Source organism: Aedes aegypti, chromosome 2 (assembly GCF_002204515.2).
Source record: "Aedes aegypti strain LVP_AGWG chromosome 2, AaegL5.0 Primary Assembly, whole genome shotgun sequence".
Lineage (NCBI taxonomy): Eukaryota > Metazoa > Arthropoda > Insecta > Diptera > Culicidae > Aedes > Aedes aegypti.
This window is the reverse complement of record NC_035108.1, coordinates 188,519,794-188,539,456: the sequence shown is the minus strand read 5'-3', so window position 1 is coordinate 188,539,456 and position 19,663 is coordinate 188,519,794. Positions and strand designations below refer to the sequence as shown.

Genomic DNA, 19,663 nt, shown 5'->3' with positions numbered 1-19,663 from the left:
ACTGTTAACAGATTAACATATTATTTTATTTTTCATTTGCAGGATATAAAAAAGGGCTATTGTTGTTTTAGCCAAGAAAGTCGGGATTTTGCCACTAGGCAACGCTAGTGAGCATGAAACTTTTGTTTCGCAGATCTCAGGATCCTGACCACTTAGAAATATGGCGTTTTCGGCAAAGTTGTTCAGTAGCTCAAATTATTTCTTTGTTCAATCTTTAAAGCTCGAGATTTTGTAAAATAAGTCTCTGAGTGTTGGCAACCCTTCATTGCCAGCGCGTACGTTCATTCGGCGATCATGGGTCAAACATACTAATGACAGGTAAACCAAAAGACGTCAAACGGTGAGTAGAAGACAGGACAAAACAAATACTACAAATAAGTCAAATTAGTTAGGACAGAAAATCCTGAAGCTAAATCGAATTCTTGATGAACTATTCTATTTAAAATTACTATTTATTACTATCATTAGAACCGTGGAAAAGTGAATTGCATTATTAGAGTAAGGTAATCTTCTTAAAATCATACAGCTTAGGGATGGTACACAAATTATGTCACGCTAAATTTCAACTTTTTCGACGACTCTTGATTAGTGATCCTTTATATCCTTTATCTTATAAAGGATTTCTAGGTGCTGCTGGCTATGGCTTGGAGCGCGACGGCTATTGAGCTAATTGCGAAACAATTTTCTGACAATACTTAGGTACAGTTGCAACATAATATCGACGGCATGTATACGAATTGCAAAATGTACCGATTTAAATACTTATTGTTAGTGAGCTTCAAAAGTATAACATCACACAAATTTGATTTTGTTATTATGTTGTTGAATTAAATTTAATTTACCTAAATGTTGTTAAAAAACATGAGAAGTCTGGGAGATTACAGGGTTTCTACCATTTAAATTAACTACAGTAGGTAAATGCAAAAAAAAATAATACAGATTAATTAATCAATCAATAACCCGCATAACAATCCCGCCTTCCATGGCGCACCTGCGTGTTGCGAGCCCGCATGAAAATGATCGAAGTGAATATTTTCCTGCTCTTCGCGAAGAGCATGCAGCGTGGATCGTACCGCTCACATTACCAAGTGATGGAAAATCACCCGTTCACTGTTTTCGTCCATGATTTTCCATAGTTCTACGCGGTCGATACTATCGTATGCCGACTTGAAATCGATGAAAACGTGATGCGTTGGGACCTGGTGTGCACGATATTTTGAAGAATTTGCCGTACAGTAAAGATAAAGCCGGCTTTATAACTTTCCACGAACTGATCTACTACAGGTGACAGACGACGGAAGATGATCTGGGATAATACTTTGTAGGCCGCATTCAGAATGGTGATCGCTCGGAAGTTCTCACAATCTAATTTGTCACCATTCTTGTAGATGGGTCATATTACCCCTTCCTTCCATTCTTCCGGTAGCTGTTCTGTTTTCCAGATTGTGCCTATCAACCGATGCAGACAAATGGCCAGCCTCTCCGGGCCCATCTTTATGAGTTTAGCTCCGATATCATTCTTACCAGCAGCTTTATTGTTTTTGAGCTGGTGAATGGCATCCTTAACCTCCCTCAAAGTGGGGGTTGATTGGTTTCCATCGCCCGCAGTACTAACGAAAGCATTTACTGCGTTGTCCTGTCCTTCATTGCCTGTGCTCTCAGCGCCATTCAGGTCGAAAGTCGAAGTGCTGCTTTCACTTTTCGATCACCTCACGCTCGTCCGCAAGATGCTCTCATCCATATCCCTGCACATCTCGGCTCGCGGCGCGAAGCCGTTGCGGGATGCGTGGAGCTTCTGATAGAACTTACGTGTTTCTCGAGACCGGCAGCTCGCACTCCTTCTCCTCCAGGCGGCGTTTTTTCTCCCGAAAGAGGCGGATCTGCTGTTGCCGTTTCCGTCTATAACGTTCCACGTTCTGTCGGGTCCATTGCTGCAGCATGACCGCCCGTGCTGCATTCTTCTCCTCCAGAATCTGCCAACATTTGTCGTCGAACCAATCGTTCCGTCGACTCCGTTCCACGTAGCCGACGTTGCTCTCAGATGCATTGTTGAGGGCTGGTTTCACTGTTCTCCAGCAGTCCTCAAGGGGGGTTGCATCCAGCTCACCCTCTTCCGGTAATGCAGCCTCGAGGTACTGCACGTACGTAGTTGCGACATCCGATTGCTTAAAGCGCTCTAGGTCATACTGGGGCGGCCGTCGGTACCATACGTTGTTAAGGCTAAGTAGCCCGTCATTCGTTTTGGCATCAATGATGACTTTTCAGCTTGCATTTCAAAGTGATAAAACTCAGTCTTGATAGTTTATATTGACTTGAAAAAGTATCACTGTACGCGCTAACATGCATAAAGTATGCTGATACTTTTTCGGCCTACTTCGCCTTAACGACGGAGAGTTTTGGGCGTAGTTTAACCATCACCAGATAGCGGTCAGAGTCGATGTTAGCGCCACGATAGGTCCTGACGTCGATAATGTCGTAGAAGGGCCGTCCATCAATCAGAATTTTGTCGATTTGTGATTCTGCCCCAAAGCAGGCTCTCCTGGTGTATCGGTATGGAAGGCTGTGCTGGAAATAGGTGGTACGAATGGCCATATTCTTGGAGGCGGCGCAATCAATTAGTCGTAAGCCGCTTTCGTTCGTCAGCCAGTGGGCGCTAAACTTTCCAATTGTCGGTCTGAACTCCTCCTCATGGCCAACCTGAGGGTTCAGATCTCCTATAATGATTTTGACGTCGTGGCTTGGGCAGCTTATTATTAATTTAATATATTGATATATTAAATCCAGTCGGTCTAAATCGTGACTAAACGCTAGATATACTCACCTCTATTATAGGGGTGAGCTATAATACCTCATCAAATGCATAAATTCATTGGACTTCGAATATTTACGTTCATAAACGGTCAAAACGTGTTAATATCTTTATATTTTTCGACGCCCATAATGCGCATAGTGTTAAATCAACATGATTTTATCCACTATTACTAGGAAACATAAATACGATTAAATTCAAACTAAATGTACAGATTTTCAAAAACGAGCTTCAACTCACTGCCCCACTCAGTCGATATTGTACACATAAGGAATAGTTCCCTGAATCCTGGTACTCTGTCGTAGGAACACGGCATTCGGCAAACTGCTGCTGCAAATGGCCAACACGTTTACTTGAGCAAGCCGCGCCTCCGGTAACGATTGCAGTAGATAGACGTTGTTGTTCTTGTCCACACCTCGAACTATACCTGGAGAAGAAATTAAGACGTTAGATTACGTAAATGTTTGGCTCATTGATAAAATGCGTGCTATTACATTATTTTGAAAGAACTTACCGATTCCGAGGCATTCATACAGGCCAGCGTCATCCTTCCGGCAGAGGTAGACCAGCGTGGCGTTCAGAACCGAGGGAAGTTGGTCGTCGCCCAGGGTTTGATCTTCACGAGTGATGAGCACCTGCAGTTGGTTGAGTGGTGCACAGAATGGTTTCACCTCGTTGAACCATTCGCTAGAAGAATCCTGTAAAATGTCGGCCAGGTGGGCTAACAGCATCAGATTCCTGCGCTTCGGGGCGTTTAGCGTGAATCCCTTCTTAGGATAGCACACGTTCAGTTCGTAGTGTTTGAAGGATGCTTTCCGCTGAATGTACTCTTTGACTTCGCTCCGGAGGATGTTGTAGTTATACTGGTTCATGAACTCCGAGGTGAATCGATTCTGGAAGTTGGGTATAGCGAGCAGCTTATTGGTGGATACCAGCTGAATCACATCCGTTGGAGCTAACATACGAAGAATTGTGCTCATAAGTTCTTCGCCGAAATCTGTTGCATAGCCCATGGTGTTAATGATCCATGGAATATTGGCGAGTTCTGATTTATGCTGTTCGCAGTACCTCACTAGCTGGTGGACATTTTGAGTGTAGAAGATAAGGGAAGATACGATGTCGAGGCTTCCAAAGAGCCAACTCTTGACTGGTGGGATTGGATTAAAGGTGGCTACCCCAAGTAGGGGTCTATCAATGATAGTTATGCTTATCGTTTCCGGAATGTGTTGGATTGGTTGACCAATGTCTAAATCGATTAGAACTACCTTTTTAAACTTCTCCACGTTCTTATTGATAAGGTATTGGCACAACGTGGATTTACCGGATCCCTTTCCTCCCATCACTAGTATTTTACTGTTATTTTTAGCAACTATTTTTGCCCACTCTGGATCTGGTCGATACAATGATGTACTTTTGTCCACATGCTCTAAATAGAACTCAACATTCAGTAGGTATTCAGTTCTGAAGAATGTGCCTTTTTTCAAGTATTCCACTTTTGGGAACAGGAAATCTTCCGAAAGGTATTTATCAACGGTATCAATCCGTTTGTTGTTGCAATCCGCTTGTAACAAAACTAGGACCGAGTCAGAAGAATCAAAGGTGTTAACGATTTCCTTCAAGTCTGCCTCGTGGAAGTGCTTTTCTAAACGAGTCATAACTTTTCCCATTGCATCCTTCGAGCTAGGAGTCGCCTGAACACGAGGTGTTAAATTCAGGCTGTGGAACCCACGGACAGCAAAAGCGCTGCGACATTCGCCTGGGCTTAGATTGTAACCCATCACTTCCAGTCCACCAATCAAAGGCTGAATCGTGAGGTGTCCACTGAAGTAGAGGGTTTCTTTCAATATCAACAGCGAAAGTCGCATATCGATCGCATCGTAAAACCGATACATTTCAGTGGCACCATTTTGCTGCTCCACATCTTCCTCCATTTTGTCTTGTTGATCTAATTCAGGCGTTTCTGCTTCATTACAAGTCTTTTTATGATTTGCGGGCATTTCAATCAAAACCGACGAGGTTCTCGATTTTTGCTTTTTCTCGCCATGTGCGTGATTTATTTTAAGCTCTTCCAGCTTTTCAGGGCTATCTATAATATTACCACTCGCATCATAGATGGGAACTAATATCGGACATTCCCCATCATTGCCGGCATCTTCGTGACTCTCGGTTTCACTGCTGCCAACCGATCGACTTCTCCTGTCTTCCACCGGTAGTTCTACTATTTGAGCCGTTTCCACGTCGCTATTGAATGTCACTTCGTTATCATCGATATTGTAGACCCTCGCCATGCCTCGACAAATGTACAGATCATCAACGCCCTCGGCTACGTAATCCTCATCATCTTCGCTGTCGTACGACTCATCCCAATAGGAGGGGAATTCCTCTTCATCGTCCTCTTCTAGACTGTCGTCGTCCTCATCGGAATCGTAATCCGAGGAAAACTCGTGATCATCCAGGTCGGACTGATCTTCGCCGGAAGCATCTTCGGAGTCTTCCTCGAAGGAGTCACTGTCGGTGTAATCAGAGCCATCCAAGTCTTCCTCTTCATCGCTGGAGTCGCTCTCCTCTCCAAAGTCGTTTTCTCCCCTCAGATAAGCTTCCAAGTCGAATGGTTCCTTGAATAAAACAAAACGTTTTACTATCTATTTGAAAGTAAGCCTATAGAAATGGTTTGAATAAGCGTCGTTCGTAAACTACGTGATCTTATATGCAGTTGTGTAGTAACGACATAAGAGAATACATGTCTCAGAAAAAAAATGAAACAAGATATATTCGATGTTAATGAAATACATAATATTCTTCTATCGAAACACACCAATGAAAACATTCAGATGATTCTTTGTTCGGTCAGCTTCCTGCTGACGAGATTTCCAAGACTGAACAAACAATTTAGCCAGAGATGTCATCAATTCAAAATGTACTGATTTGAAGCTGCCGAACAGATATATCTCCAGTTCCTATGGGAAAACTGCCGACAATAGTCACACTGACAAGAGATGTTCGAAGTTCCATAATCGGAGTCACAACTATCACACACAAATAAGTCAGCTCGCTGAATATTTACCAGGTGATAGTTGAGTCGACAGTGGCCTGTCAACGCTCTGACCAAGAGACTGCAATTCTGTTTTGACAGATTTGATAAATACTTCGCCACCCTTGGAGATGGCTCAGTAACGAACAATTTTGTTTGACGACTCCAAAATTTTCCAATGTTGCTTGTGCTGAGCAGGGATGCGGTGCGACTCAAATCTCTTTCGGTGCTACACGCACTGCTGCGAGATAGCACCCAAAATTCGAAAGAGACGTGCAGAAGTATTTTTCTCTGGACTGCACCCTGGCTGTGCTGACTCGCAATGTGCTTTGGGATGCATGGTATCGAGTTGTCTCATTTTTACTTTTTGCGTTTCGTACACGCGTAAACAAATTCACTTGAATTCATTTCATTAATATGTGACTGTCAAAATTCTTAAATACGTTGAACATAATTCATCACCACCTTATGCTTCTGACTTTACCAAATATGTCAAGATCCACAACAATAAGATTTTGCAAAGCACTTATTAAGCTTGTCCGCTTTCAAAGCATACTTTGCTGAAAATATTCTAGAGTGAATTTTGTGCTTTCACGAAAGAGACTGAAAGAGTAGAGATTGTGCTTTGTTTTGTCTCGCACAAAAACAAATTGTCTCCTGCGCCTTACTTTGAGTTTACTCGCAAAGAATGGGAGACGCACAATCAATTTCTGAGTGGCACGCTTGTTTTTGGCACTGCACTGAGTTTTCAGACATTCCCTGGTGCTGAGTTGCCGCCCAAGAATTTATCTGAAGCTTCACCCAGCACTTCGAAATTGGAATAGCTGGCTCAGGGCCAATGAAGTCATGGGATACTCCATCGCGAGCTAGCTTATTAGCCAATTCATTTCCAGCGATGGAAGAATGGCCAGGTACCCATACAAGGTTAACAGAGTTGTCTGAATTCAGTTCCTAAATTTGAGTTCAACATGCGATAACAAGCTTCGACCTTGAGTTGGCCGAAGCAAGAGCTTTTATAACAGCCTGACTATCTGAACAGAATTATATGACTTTACCCATTACGAACTGTTGAAATGCTGATTGCACTCCACACATAAGAGCAAATATTTCCGCCTGAAAAACGGTGGCACCAGCTCTGCCTTCAAGAAGGGAGCCATCGGTGTAACATACTTAATTGTTTGATATACTTCTTTCCAAATAGCCAGACGTCCACTCTTCCCGTGAAGAAAATTGTGTGGTAAATGTCCTGTAAGAAATGTGACAAGCAATTGTGAGATCACTTGGAGCAAGGTCAATTTTGTCCCAATTCACTAAAAGTGGAAACAACGAAGTGTGTGTAGATCTACGATTCATTGGATTTTTCTTCAGTATATCCAGTACCCATAAACCATCCGTTGGGGATGGTTCATCATGTGGTAAATATACCGAACAATAGACGTATTTCCTATTGAGGTCACCAACAGAAATATCAATTGTGACAGCACATACATCTCTGGTAAACTCAGAAATGAGTGTAGCAACGATTGCTTTCTTATCGAGCACGAATGCACGAGGCATAACACGCAACTTCGCCATTTCATGTGTACTGAAAGTAGCAAAAACTGGGTCCACAAGGTTACCTAGATAGAAGTTCCCTCTACGAAAGTAGGGTTCTTGAACTAGAGCCACTTTTGCTGTACCATTTTGCTTGAGTCTGCAAAAATTGATCGTTGCTGTTCTTTTATGCTGAAGATTGATCTTAGCTATCCTAGCCGTATCCACTGCTCAAACCAGGCATGATTAGGCTTTTTACAATCTTAGCACGAAAAAAACTAGCAGCGAAAAAACAGATCGATATCAGTTGATAAATTACTTAAACTATTACTCCGCAAATACTTCCAAATGGTACTTCTACAGAAACACCATGATTTGTTCCAGAAACTTCTGAAATACTAGTAAAAGGATAGTTAAATATTTGCTTACTTGAAGATCTGGATTAGAGGAACCATTAGATAAATTCCTTGAGAAATATAACTCTGAAATAATCATTGAAGGCTTAAGACTTCCGAGGTATTTTAGAATTGTGACATCATTAAGTAAGGCAACAAATGCCGTAGCGGTAAACGTGCAGCTATTCAGCATGACCATGCTGAGGGTCGTGGGTTCGAATCCCGCTGGTCGAAAAGGAAATTTTCTCGATTCTCAGGGCATAGAGTATCTTCGTACCTGCCACACGATATACACATGCAATAATGGTCAATCGGCAAAGAAAGCTCTCAGTTAATAATTGTGGAAGTGCTCATAAGAACACTAATCTGAGAAGCAGGCTTTGTCCCAGTTGGGACGTAACGCCAGAAAGAAGAAGAAGAAGAAGGAAATGAGTTTGATCTCCTTCTTACTGGTCAGATCGGAGGCTCCTGAAAGTTGATTTATCATCAATCCGAGAGTGGATTCTATAGATAACTTGGCCTATTATCCAATCGATCAACTTGAATGAAAGGATAATAATCTATAGACAAAAAATCAAAACACTATTGACTTACGACTCAAGTACTGAGGCACTGAATGCCTTGACAGAAAAAAATCGCCAAATGTAATGTACAGGAAATCTAACTCAACCTTTTTATGAATGCTACTTACATCGTCATCCTCTTCATCGTCCCCGGAAGAAAGATCTTCTTCGTCATCCTCCTCATCGTATTCCACGTTTCGAACGTCTCCAGCCGGGACCAGCGCTCGGGAGCTGTTACCGCCCTGTTCGTCGTCCGAATCTTTGTAGACCAGTTCCACATCATTGTCCTCTTCGACCCATTCTCCTCCGTTGTTACCCTTGGCGGGGTGGGATTGCTTTCGCTTTTTACCCGTTTTCTGCTCGGCATCCCGTCGATGACCGTAATAATCCACCAACTGTTCCAGAGACATTGTGCTTTCCTCTTCCAGGTCTTCCTCGCTTTCGGAATCTTCAGATTCGGACAAATCATCCTCTGCACTGCTTTCTTCAGCTGGAACTTGAGCATCATCGTCGGAAATGTCTCCGAAAAATTGATCGATATAATCGTCCGCATCGCTGTCCGATTCCGGCGAAGAATGTTTCTTCTGTTTCTTAGATTTCGTTCCGTGGCCGTTAATATTCTGGGCTTTACGCTTTTGACTGCTTTCTGACTTGGATTTTGGCTCAGTTTGGGACTTAACTGGTTTATTCTGTTCCGGTTTGTTCAAATTCTTACTGACATTCGGTTTGATTGGTTGAGCAGACTTCGTCTTGGATTTCATTTGATTCTTACGATTGGCCATTCCGTTGGTCATCCGTTTGAATTCGAGATCAGCCGGTTCATCTTCCGGAGCAGACTTTCCCTCCTTCCACGCCTTGGCGCTTTTCTTGTTTCGGTGGTGGAAAGCTTTACCCGGTTTTGAGAACGATGCGCTTGGATTACGGGCCTTCGATTCCTGTCTGGACTTGTTCATTCTGGATACTTCCTGATGCAGAGAAATGACGTACAATGCGGATTCAATGCAGGTTATGTTGAACCGGCGGAGTGTAAAACGTTTGGCCACTTACCGATTATCACACATGTATCGATTACAGCAAGTTCTGATGAACAATCGGTAGTTCTGTTTCAACTTTGTATCAACAAATGCAAATTTAACACTGATTACTTGAATTTCTTGAAATGCTGTTCAGTTCGCCGAATCTCACGTCTGTTCTGTGCGAAGATAATCAACGAACACACAAAATCAAAACAAAAGTTCGACTCGACTTTGCACGTGAATGATGACATTTGTTAAGGGGGCATTGGCGCCTGCAGGCGATGATGAGATGGGGGCGTCACATGTTCACGCAAGCTCGTTTTGAAATAAGAACGTATAAGCCATTTTACGAAGCCTGGTCAAATGACAGGAGACCTGGGATTTTTCAATCATCGGCGTCAGTTTTCGCGATGATGATGGTTGATGACTGTGCGCATTTCTACACTGTAAACTTGACATTACTCTTTAATGTGGAGAAAGTACCCATTATTTTCTGATATATGGAAACGTCAAAATAAGGGGTATTTTATTTTTCCAGATAATGGGTTTTTTTTGCCCTTTTATATGTTGCGTTCTTTTACTCTATAATGGGTGAAAAAATCCTTGCGATTCAATAATAGTGGAGTTCCCCATCAGACTATGCAGCAGTTTTTGTTCACAGCGGTAGTTTGTTTCCACAATAAAGAAAAAAGTGTGCAGAAACACTAGAAGGTCAAGGTAGGTGCACTAAATAAATACTTTTTCCTGCCGTGTGCACTAACTAAACGAAGAATTAAATTTTACAGGATGATTTAAATGCCGAGTATATTCCGCATAAGAATGTCCTGCCGGAGAAGCAGCCCCATTTTCCAGACCAGCAACCCCAAATGCTGATAATCCCTTGCATTAGACCAACAATAATTGTTGTTTATTGTTAATATTTAATTGAATAAATTGATGTTTTTGATATTAATAGGATTCCATTGTTGATTTTTCTACGAAAATACCATACAAATCATAATCAATTCCCATACATAAAATAGAGTAAATTTTACTCTGTTCCTCAAAACATGTTTTTCGGATAGTGGGTAAAATTCACTCGTTGATCTGACGTACAAGCCGTTTACTCTTTAATGGGTACAGGGCCTTTACTCTTTTTATGAGTTAAACTAGTTTTTCTCAAAGTGGGTACTTTTTTACTCTTTAAAGGGTACTTTGACCTTACAGTGTAGCGTAGCTTTTCATCCAGGCGAAAAACTTAAATGGAGAAAAATTATTAAAATATTTCTGATCACAAAAGTGCTTTTTTATGTGCAATATGGGTAACAAAGAGGTAGCTGATACAATAACTAGGTGTAATGTTGCAGTAACGAACATTTTTGGATCTCATTTTTGTCATTTTCTCCATGTCCTCGTTTGGTAAGATGAGGCATTATTGAAAATCATAAGCCATTTACGAAGCCTGGTCAAATGACAGGAGACCTGGGATTTTTCAATCATCGGCGTCAGTTTTCGCGATGATGATGGTTGATGACTGTGCGCATTTCTAGCGTAGCTTTTCATCCAGGCGAAAACTTAAATGGAGAAAAAATATTAAAATATTTCTGATCACAAAAGTGCAATATGGGTAACAAAGAGGTAGCTGATACAATATCTACACTCAGGCAAAAATACTATGAATATTCATCATTTCCCCTAATGTTTATTTGCCACAAGAAATCGGTAAGTATTTCATTGATTCACCTTATGAATTAATCTGAATCCCGCCAGTGTGGTGTCTTGCTGATTTCATAAAACAGCATTATGAACATTGAAATAAAAATGATGAATTTCTTACATCAACAATATAAACTACATTGCTTTTTATGACACAAATTATTATTTCATTATTAGTTTTTATATTCATTTGATTCAGAGTATTTACAGAAATGTCAATGCCTTCACCTACTCATTATTAGGTGAAATTTATTTTGATGTTGAGCAAACGTGTGGAAATTGAATTTCCAACTATTTTACCGTGTTGCGAGCATCACAATTGTGGTAGTTAGATATAAAGCTGAGTATGCCATGCTATCAAAAATATGAGGATTATCATTTAATCTGTCAATTGCACAAGTACCACAACAATAAAACGCAGCTCCTCACACATCTAGCTCCTATTTTACGTTGGTCAAGCCTAATGCAAAAAAAAAAGATATTGATCAAATTGGCAATGGCATTACTCGTACTACAATATTTTGATGACGTCAACTCGACCATTACTCTCCGTTTATTAAAATCTACATTTCAATTTTTTTTTTCAATTATTTGGATCCCCGCGATTGAACATTGCCGAACTTCCTTTCTGGACTTCTGAAAAATTTGACGCAATATGTTGGATCTCAACGATGGCGGTGATTTCGTGCTACAAATTTTCATAATAACAACCTTATGAGTTTTTCACATTAGTGACAGCTATGTGAATCGTGAGACGGCCTAATGAAATTGATATATGGTAATGATGTGAAACATACTTCGCACTTACGGTTTTCATCGAACTAATATGAAACCCATAATAGCCTTATGAAATATGGTATCATTAAGAAAATGATTCATGACGGCAATGGAAATCATAAGGCGTGCAATGAAATTTGTAAAAGTTCAATACTTTTACTTTTTATTTAATAATTTTCCCAATTATGGCTATCATTTCAACGGTATGAAATCCATATTAGCCTTCTGAAATAGGTTTTTATAGATTTTTCAGTGCTTCATAAGGGAAAATTTATGAAATCCGTAAATTAATTTGCCTGAGTGTAGGTGTAATGTTGCAGTAACGAACATTTTTGGATCTCATTTTTGTCATTTTCTCCATGTCCTCGTTTGGTAAGATGAGGCGTTATTGAAAATCACGCTTGATTTAATCCCAGGTCTCCTGTCAATTGACGCCGTTGCGGCGATCAGCTGTTCCGAAACGTCTCGTAAAATGGCTCATACGATATATCGATCTCTTTCTGTCTTCTTAGCGTGGTACCCGGATAAAAAATACAAAACAAAAACAATATAACGCATTGTAACAGTACATTCAAAATATATCAATATATTGGCCATGAGATGAACCAGCCTAGGGCTGAAAGTCTCAATAATAAAGAAAAAAAAATATATTGGAAGTACAATACAGTATATTGTGAAATGACAATACAATTACAGTACATTATATCGTTTTGAATAGTTCACTGTATGGTATATGAGATTTTTGCAATATAATGTATGGGTGGTTAAGTATCGTAACAATACATGTATAGATATTTTCTCATGCATATAATTTTAAAATACCATACGATATATTGTTCATGTATAGTCTTGATTAGCAATTCGTGTATTGTTGTACAGTACAAAAACATTTCAACAAACTGTATTTCAATTAGTGGTGGAAAGTATAGAATTTGTATTTTGTAAGGATAGTCCTCTAACTTACCGGAGATTCGTGCCAACAGTAGCGAAATAATGTTAACTCCTAAAGCTAAGTATGCTGTTTCGCTCAAGAAAAGTAAAGAAATTCCTTGACTGAAAGGGTCAAGAAATTTCCTACAGAGAGCCCCCTTTGAAGTGACATTTCTTCTCAACTGCGTACTGCGATCAGAAAAAAGAGATTTTCTTGACCATTTCTTGGGAGAAATTTTCCACGCATCGAGATAGGCGATTCCTTTTCCTTCCAAACCGGCCTTAAATAAGTAAAGATATTTATCATGGTTGCATTTGTCGTCACAGCTAATGTCAAGTGACTTCTACAAAACTACTCATTTTTACTTTTTGAATATTTTTCACCCAACATTTCTTGCTTTCTGAACTTGTTTTGTTTACTTCTTTTAGCCAAGCTACACAGAAAAAAGCAACAGTTGGTTTACGCGAAAATAGGAATTTGACCAAAATTGTAAGGTATAAAAACAATAAAAAACAATACAGTGTTTTGTTACAATATATTATATTGTTTTTGAATTGTATCCAGCTTTTTACGCTAGCTATAAAACTACAGGGGGTGAATTATATTTGACATTTCTTGTCCACAAGTTTTATAGCTGGATCTCAGTAGGCTATTATTTAAGATTGTTGATTGTACTGTCAATAATTTTCTCTATGTACATTTGTTTGTACATCATGGTAGTTACAGGAGCATCATTTTAATTTTTTTCAAGATTTTACTTTTTTTGGTAATAAATTTCATTTATTTTTAGGAATACAATGACAGCATCCTAAAAACTCCGGAGTGAGCAAAAATATGGATACGGTTGAATTCTCTAAAATACCTGGTATAAGCCAATATGGGAGCGTCCATGAATACGAGCCGTACATGGTTGGTGGACAATGGGAACGTGCTGGAAGGCTTGTTCAAATGAACATCTGAAACGAGTAACGTGAGATGACTAATATCAACTAAATAACAGCGTGTCGAGTTTGACATCAGCAAGATATATCGCATGATTAAGAAGAGGCTAGTCTATGGAAATAGATTGGTATTATTTTTGATTAATTTCGTTCAATCGATAGATTCTTAAAAGTGTGGGAGAAAAAAAAAGATTATCCCCATAGCATGGCATAGTTCAAAAACCAGCAAAACCAAAAGAACACCGACGTAGAACACAAGAAACTCGGTCGAAGACTTGGCGATCTACGCCTTTAACTTTTTATAGTCTTATTTCGAGTAAAATATCACAAATCACCTTTTAAACTTATAATATTTCCGAACACTTTACTAAAGCACAAGGGCGTTTAGTGGAAATAAAAAATCCGTTGCTCAATGGAAGGTCCCGCTGAAGAAAAAAATTTCAACATCTCGTTTTTTGCCCAGCTTGTAAAACCATGCAGATTCTCCATGACGCTTTGACCTGTTCTCCAAGTTGCTGATCTCAGACGGTCTTCATTGACCTAAAATAACGAAAATAATTAAATAATTAAACAAGAAACATTCTTTTCTATTTCGAAAACCAAGAACGAAGACTTCTGACGTTTCATGACAATTTTTTACATCACAAAGCTTGCTTTGATTTTGCCATAAAGAAAATTATAGTGTAGGCAAGACATGTCAGAAGGGGGTGATTCAAATTTTATGGCATGCTAGCGTAAAAAGCAGGATATTCAAACAAGAATAATGTTGCTTCGACATTCAATTACAATATGCTGTATTGTATCCAATATGTTATATTGTACATTATTGGTTTATTCCATTCACTGAATGGTACGTTTTTATCCGGGAAGCCATGAACTGTAAATCTATCGAGTGTGCATTTAAATGCATTTGAATGTGTAGTAAACGGAGCTATTTTTTGCTTTTCAGCACAATCTACAGGTTTCGCGTACGAATAACTCAATCCGTCTCACGCTAAATAAACAGGTCCAACACTCTCAAAATTACAATCTAGACTGAAGACCTACTTCCTCATCTCCACGACGAATAAGGCTATCCATGAAGACTTTCCGCGATAGGACTGACAGCTAAAAGTGTGAGTGCAATTGAAACGGAAGGGTAAACAAAACATGCGAGTGTTATCAGAGCTTAACATTTTCCTTTGTAATTGGGTCCTAAAATGTTTAATGAATTCTTGTTTTCTTTTGATAATACGAAAAAGCATGTTCTTGCAACTACTTTAGCAATTTTTCCAGCTCAAATAACGACTATAAACATATTTAAAGTTTAATTTTAAAAATTATTCCAAATATGAACCTTGACACTTTTGATCATGTTTGACGTTCACATTGTCGACAAAATTGCCACAGGGCTTTTAGTTTTAACACTGGGGTTGTTCCTATCTGACATTTCGGAAGGAACACGGAAAACAAAATATAACCAAAATTTTGAGTTTAAACCAAGGGGTGTGACAAAATCTCAAAAACCGAAAAAAAGATTTTTTTTGGACCTAAACCAACAAAAATTATTTAAAAATTGAGTAAACATGTCTTTTTGGCCTAAACTTAGGCGGTTGGTACTAAAATTGAGACTGGGCTTTAGGACCCTATTGAACGGTCACTCCGATCGCGAAACGCCAAAATCTCATGGTAAACAAAAAAAACATCTGATCGCAGCTGTCTCATGGATTGCCTTATGCCAAACGTTCGAAACTATTCCGTTTTCTCTTTCGCACTCCTTCCAGTTCGTTTCTCTTTCATGTATCTGCCGGCAACCTCATCTCGTTCACGAGAATCGGTAGGCTATCCAGAACAGGCTCACACATACAACTCTCGTCACTTATGACCTCTCGCATGGGAATTATGAAACTTCCTCGGGATTCCGACTGGAATTTTCTATCCGGAGGGCTCCGAGCTACGGTCACTACGCGAATTACCGACATTTAATCGAAATCCCAGGGGCCCAGATAGCCGTAGCGGTAAGCGCGCAGCTATTCAGCAAGACCAACCTGAGGGTCGTGGGTTCGAATCCCACCGGTCGAGGATCTTTTCGGGTTGGAAATTTTCTCGACTTCCCAGGGCATAGAGTATCTTCGTACCTGCCACACGATATACGCATGCAAAAATGGTCATTGGCATAGTAAGCTCTCAGTTTAAAAAGAACACTTAAGCTGAGAAGCAGGCTCTGTCCCAGTGGGGACGTAATGCCAGAAAGAAGAAGAAGAAGAAGAATCGAAATCTAGGGTAAACAAGGTAAACGACGAACACGGCCGCGAGAATAATTATCGTTCTGTCAAATTTCGGTTTTCTGTGAGAAAAACAAGGAGAGATATATATTTTGCTAATTTTTCACGCACACGATGACAGTTCCTCACGTGGTTTTCCATAAGTGCGAGTGCTTTGTAAATCTCTTTTTGATTCGTAGTCGCGAATTGAGACAGACCCTTAGCTTATGCAAGAAAACAAAAAAAAATCGATTGTCGGCTCCTTGGACACCTCTAACAGCCACATAAATGAATTGAGTGCCTGTCGATGTATGTGTTCTAGATGCGTACGCACACAACCGTTATTTTCTGGCAGCAACAGACTTTCAGAAGAGGGACATTCATTGAAGTGAAAACAGTCTGCTGCTGAATTTGTGATCGAGTGCTTACGCGATTGGTTTTACGTCCACCGAAAGGCCGTCGAGAGTTTGGAGTTCGCCATTGATTATTTGGAAAGGTGCGGATTTTCCTTCTTTTTAATATTGTGCACTGCTGTCGTGTTGGGGACAGTGTTAGTTTTACTATTTTTAAAGTGTAACGAGCTTTGCAATTTTATAAGAAGGAATATTATTCGAGTGGAACCTTTTTGGCATAGAAAAGGCAGTGTATCACTTTTTGATCGAAGAAGGCGTTGTCGCGTTTGCACGGGTTGCTTGTGTGAGTGCTTCTGTCTCTCGCGTCTTTTCGTCACCCGTTGGTAAATAGTGTCATCGTTTCTGCGCTTGCTGTGATTCGATTGTTTCTAGTGTTGCTTATAACTTGTGTAAAAAGTGCTTTTTTAGAGCGGGGAATTGCAGAATAGAAATACGTCTCAAGGAAAATAGTTACGGTTTAAAATTTTAGACGGCGACTAAAGTGAAAAAGTAAAAAAAGAGAAAAGAGTAGGTACCTTTTCACACCTACACATAATCATCACCAAGCTGCAGCCTGTCTCGTTCTCTCCCTTATTTCATACACTACCTACAACTACTACTACTACTGTACTGTCTATTGCTGTATAGCTCTTCTATCTCGTGTAAACGCATTGTGTGTCTGGTCTGGAGTCTGGAGGAAAACAATCCACAGTCATAAAAACAAGGCGATCTCGTGCGTAAAAAAAAGTGTCCAACCCCTTGCATGTGTGCTGTCCGGCAGTAAAGTAATGTGGTGTTTTTCATGCGTTTCTGCTCCAGCTAATTCAGGTATTTTCCACTTCTATTTATCCTTTATACAAATCCAACAACTACCCGTATTTTTGGTGTATTGTAAATACGTAATGTTATTTTTACGTTCGCTTTTCTCTAGTAACTATTTTAGTCGTTCAATAGTATTAGTTTTTTTTTCTGTTGCTTATTCAGATGTATCGTGTATCACTCGAAGCAAAATATGCATCTTCTGCAGATATCATAATATTCATACTTATATTTGTTAATCGTTACTATTACTGATCATATAATTACAGTGTCTCATATTAATATTTGTACAGGGCACTGCACAGTGGTTCAATCTAGAATAAATATCGGCCAACACGTACTCGTATCTTGTTTTGTTAGGAGATTCAATATCATATAAATAACAAAACATGCAATCATAGCAAGATCTCTAGCGTAACATTTGAAAAGGGCCTATCTGCAAAACGTAAACATTGAGAAATTCTCAATTGATGATTCCGTACCATATTTATAATTCCTATTTTAAACCCATTCGCATTTTTACTAGTTCCATACCTGTGTTCCACACCCATTAAAGTCTGTTGCGTGGCCCATTATTTTTCTAATCTCAAATAACACAACAACTCGTAAAAATTGTTGAATTTAAACATCATCGGCAGATAGGCCCTTTTATGAATCTTCAAACCAGTTAGGCCCTTTCAGTTAGGCCCTTTGATTGAACATGGTTTCAGTTAGGCCCCTCCAGTTAGGCCCTTCTATTTAACATAGTTCCAGTTAGGCCCTTTTGGAATTTGTTAATTTTATTGATTATTGAATAGATTTTCAAAGTTTTAGAACAAAATCAATCGATTTTGTGAGAAAACCAACATTGAATATTGAAAATTCTTTATTGAAGATTTAGTACTATATTGATTATTCATATTTCAAACCCTTTCTCCTTACCATTAATAATGCATTTTGCATGCCCGTAAGAGTATGTAGGAGTAATTTACGTAAAAAATGATACGAATAATGAATAATCAAGTTAACTAATTAATAACAAAATTTACTATCATGGTAAAATTTGCAATTTAAGGTGAAGATGAATCGAAGCCAAACTTCAAATTTTCAAGAACACAAATCTGGAGAACCTAACACCCGTTTGAACTGAAAACTAGGTCACTAGCTGGGTGTGATCAATCGATTAAGTTTTCAGTTTAAGCGGATGTTTGGTTCTCTAGATTTGTGCTCTTGAAAATTTTAGGTTTGGCTTTGATTCATGTTTACCTTAAGCAAAAATACAAAACCACATAAATTACCATAAGCATTGGCGTAAATACGGGGGGGGAGCTTAGACCCTCCTAGAAAAGTTCAAGCCCCCCCTAGAAAATTTAAACTCTCATGCTAAGTATGCATCTTACTTTGTTTGATCGAAATGGTCAAGCCCCCTCTAGATTTAAGTTCAAGTGACGCTAATGATCATAAGAATAACAAACTTTGCAATCACAATAAAATATGTTATTATTTTGATATTTGTAACCTGTAAGTCAAGGGTTTTGAACAATCTAATATCAAATTTCGCCTTCTGGCTAATTTGAAAAAACATATTATTAAAATTGGTTCAATTACCAAAAGAGAGAAGAATTGCCACTAAACATTCTGCCACAAACTAAACAAAAATGTTGTATTGTCTTTTGACGTGTTATTTATTCCTTTAAAATAACAGTTAAAGTTACAGCAAAAAGTTTAGCGCCATATAGTGCGCATCGTACCTTCGTGCTGTGCGTACACGAATTCTCTCTGCTTTTGGAAATTTCTTTTAAACTACCTGAAGCACCTTTTTTAACTACTTTTCAGTAATAAAATAAAAAAACGGTACTTTTCAGTGCTATTTTTTCTACTGTTAATCCCTTTTCGATCCTTGTTTGGACTCGTGCCTCCGTTTTTTCGTTGGACTCGTTGGCGAAAGCTAGCGGTGATAATCCTTCTTGGACACCGTCTATCGTGGTCAGTTGTTCCGAATTTGCGGGATTTAGGCTGGAGATCTTGAACTCCATTAGGGGAATCAAGGTCTCCTTCCAAATCGCAAAGAAAGGAGACTGTCACGTTTTGCCGGAAACTCTTAAAGGTCGCGAACTTCTTCTCAAACATCTTGAAGAAAATACTATAAGAGTGACTATAAGTCACCTGAAAAGATCAAACATGGAATGGGTTTTCCCCAGTCCAAGTAATCATTATAAAAAAAAACCCAATCTGGCATTGTTCGGAAAGGACTTTCTCTAATATTCTTGAGTTCATTTTAACAAAAAAGATCTAAATAATATTAAAGCTTTAGAAAAAGCTAGACTTATGTTCGATGTCCGTGTGACATGGGAACATTTCCAGAAACCTGAAGGAAATTACCAGAATCCCACTCAGTGCCGTCGGTGCCAAAAGTGGGATCATGGTACAAAGCATTGCAGCATGGATGCTCAATGCATGATTTGCAGAGGTTCTGGTCACACTAAGGACGTCTGTCCAGTGAAGGAAGATACCACCAAGTTTATATGCTCGAATTGCG

General features: G+C 39.3%; 2 protein-coding genes across 6 annotated transcripts in view; one reads left to right on the top strand and one right to left on the bottom strand.

Moving 5' to 3' along the window:
* Positions 1-2,904: 2,904 nt before the first annotated feature.
* Positions 2,905-9,601, bottom strand: LOC5577288 (polynucleotide 5'-hydroxyl-kinase NOL9). 2 transcript variants are annotated; one of them, XM_021843479.1, is made up of 4 exons: positions 9,379-9,601; positions 8,460-9,296; positions 3,324-5,424; positions 2,905-3,236 (listed from the first exon to the last, which is right to left on the bottom strand). In XM_021843479.1, the coding sequence occupies exons 2-4, from the start codon at positions 9,282-9,284 to the stop codon at positions 3,058-3,060; spliced, it is 3,105 nt and encodes a 1,034-aa protein (XP_021699171.1). In that variant the 5' UTR covers positions 9,285-9,296; positions 9,379-9,601; the 3' UTR covers positions 2,905-3,057. The 2 variants fall into 2 exon arrangements, with proteins under 2 accessions (XP_021699171.1, XP_021699172.1); XM_021843480.1 differs by having other exon boundaries at positions 8,460-9,292.
* A 6,697-nt stretch (positions 9,602-16,298) lies between these two features.
* LOC5577289 (ras-like GTP-binding protein Rho1) overlaps positions 16,299-19,663 on the top strand; it is a 48,053-nt gene continuing 44,688 nt past the window's right edge. Inside the window, exons 1-2 of one of the 4 annotated variants that reach the window (XM_021843481.1) lie at positions 16,299-16,430; positions 16,975-17,154. In XM_021843481.1, the coding sequence (XP_021699173.1) occupies positions 17,115-17,154 (40 nt within the window). In that variant the 5' untranslated portion in view covers positions 16,299-16,430; positions 16,975-17,114. Of the gene's footprint in view, positions 16,855-16,974; positions 17,155-19,663 lie in introns of all 4 variants that reach the window. The other 3 variants (XM_001656334.2, XM_001656339.2, XM_001656338.2) reach the window with 3 other exon arrangements.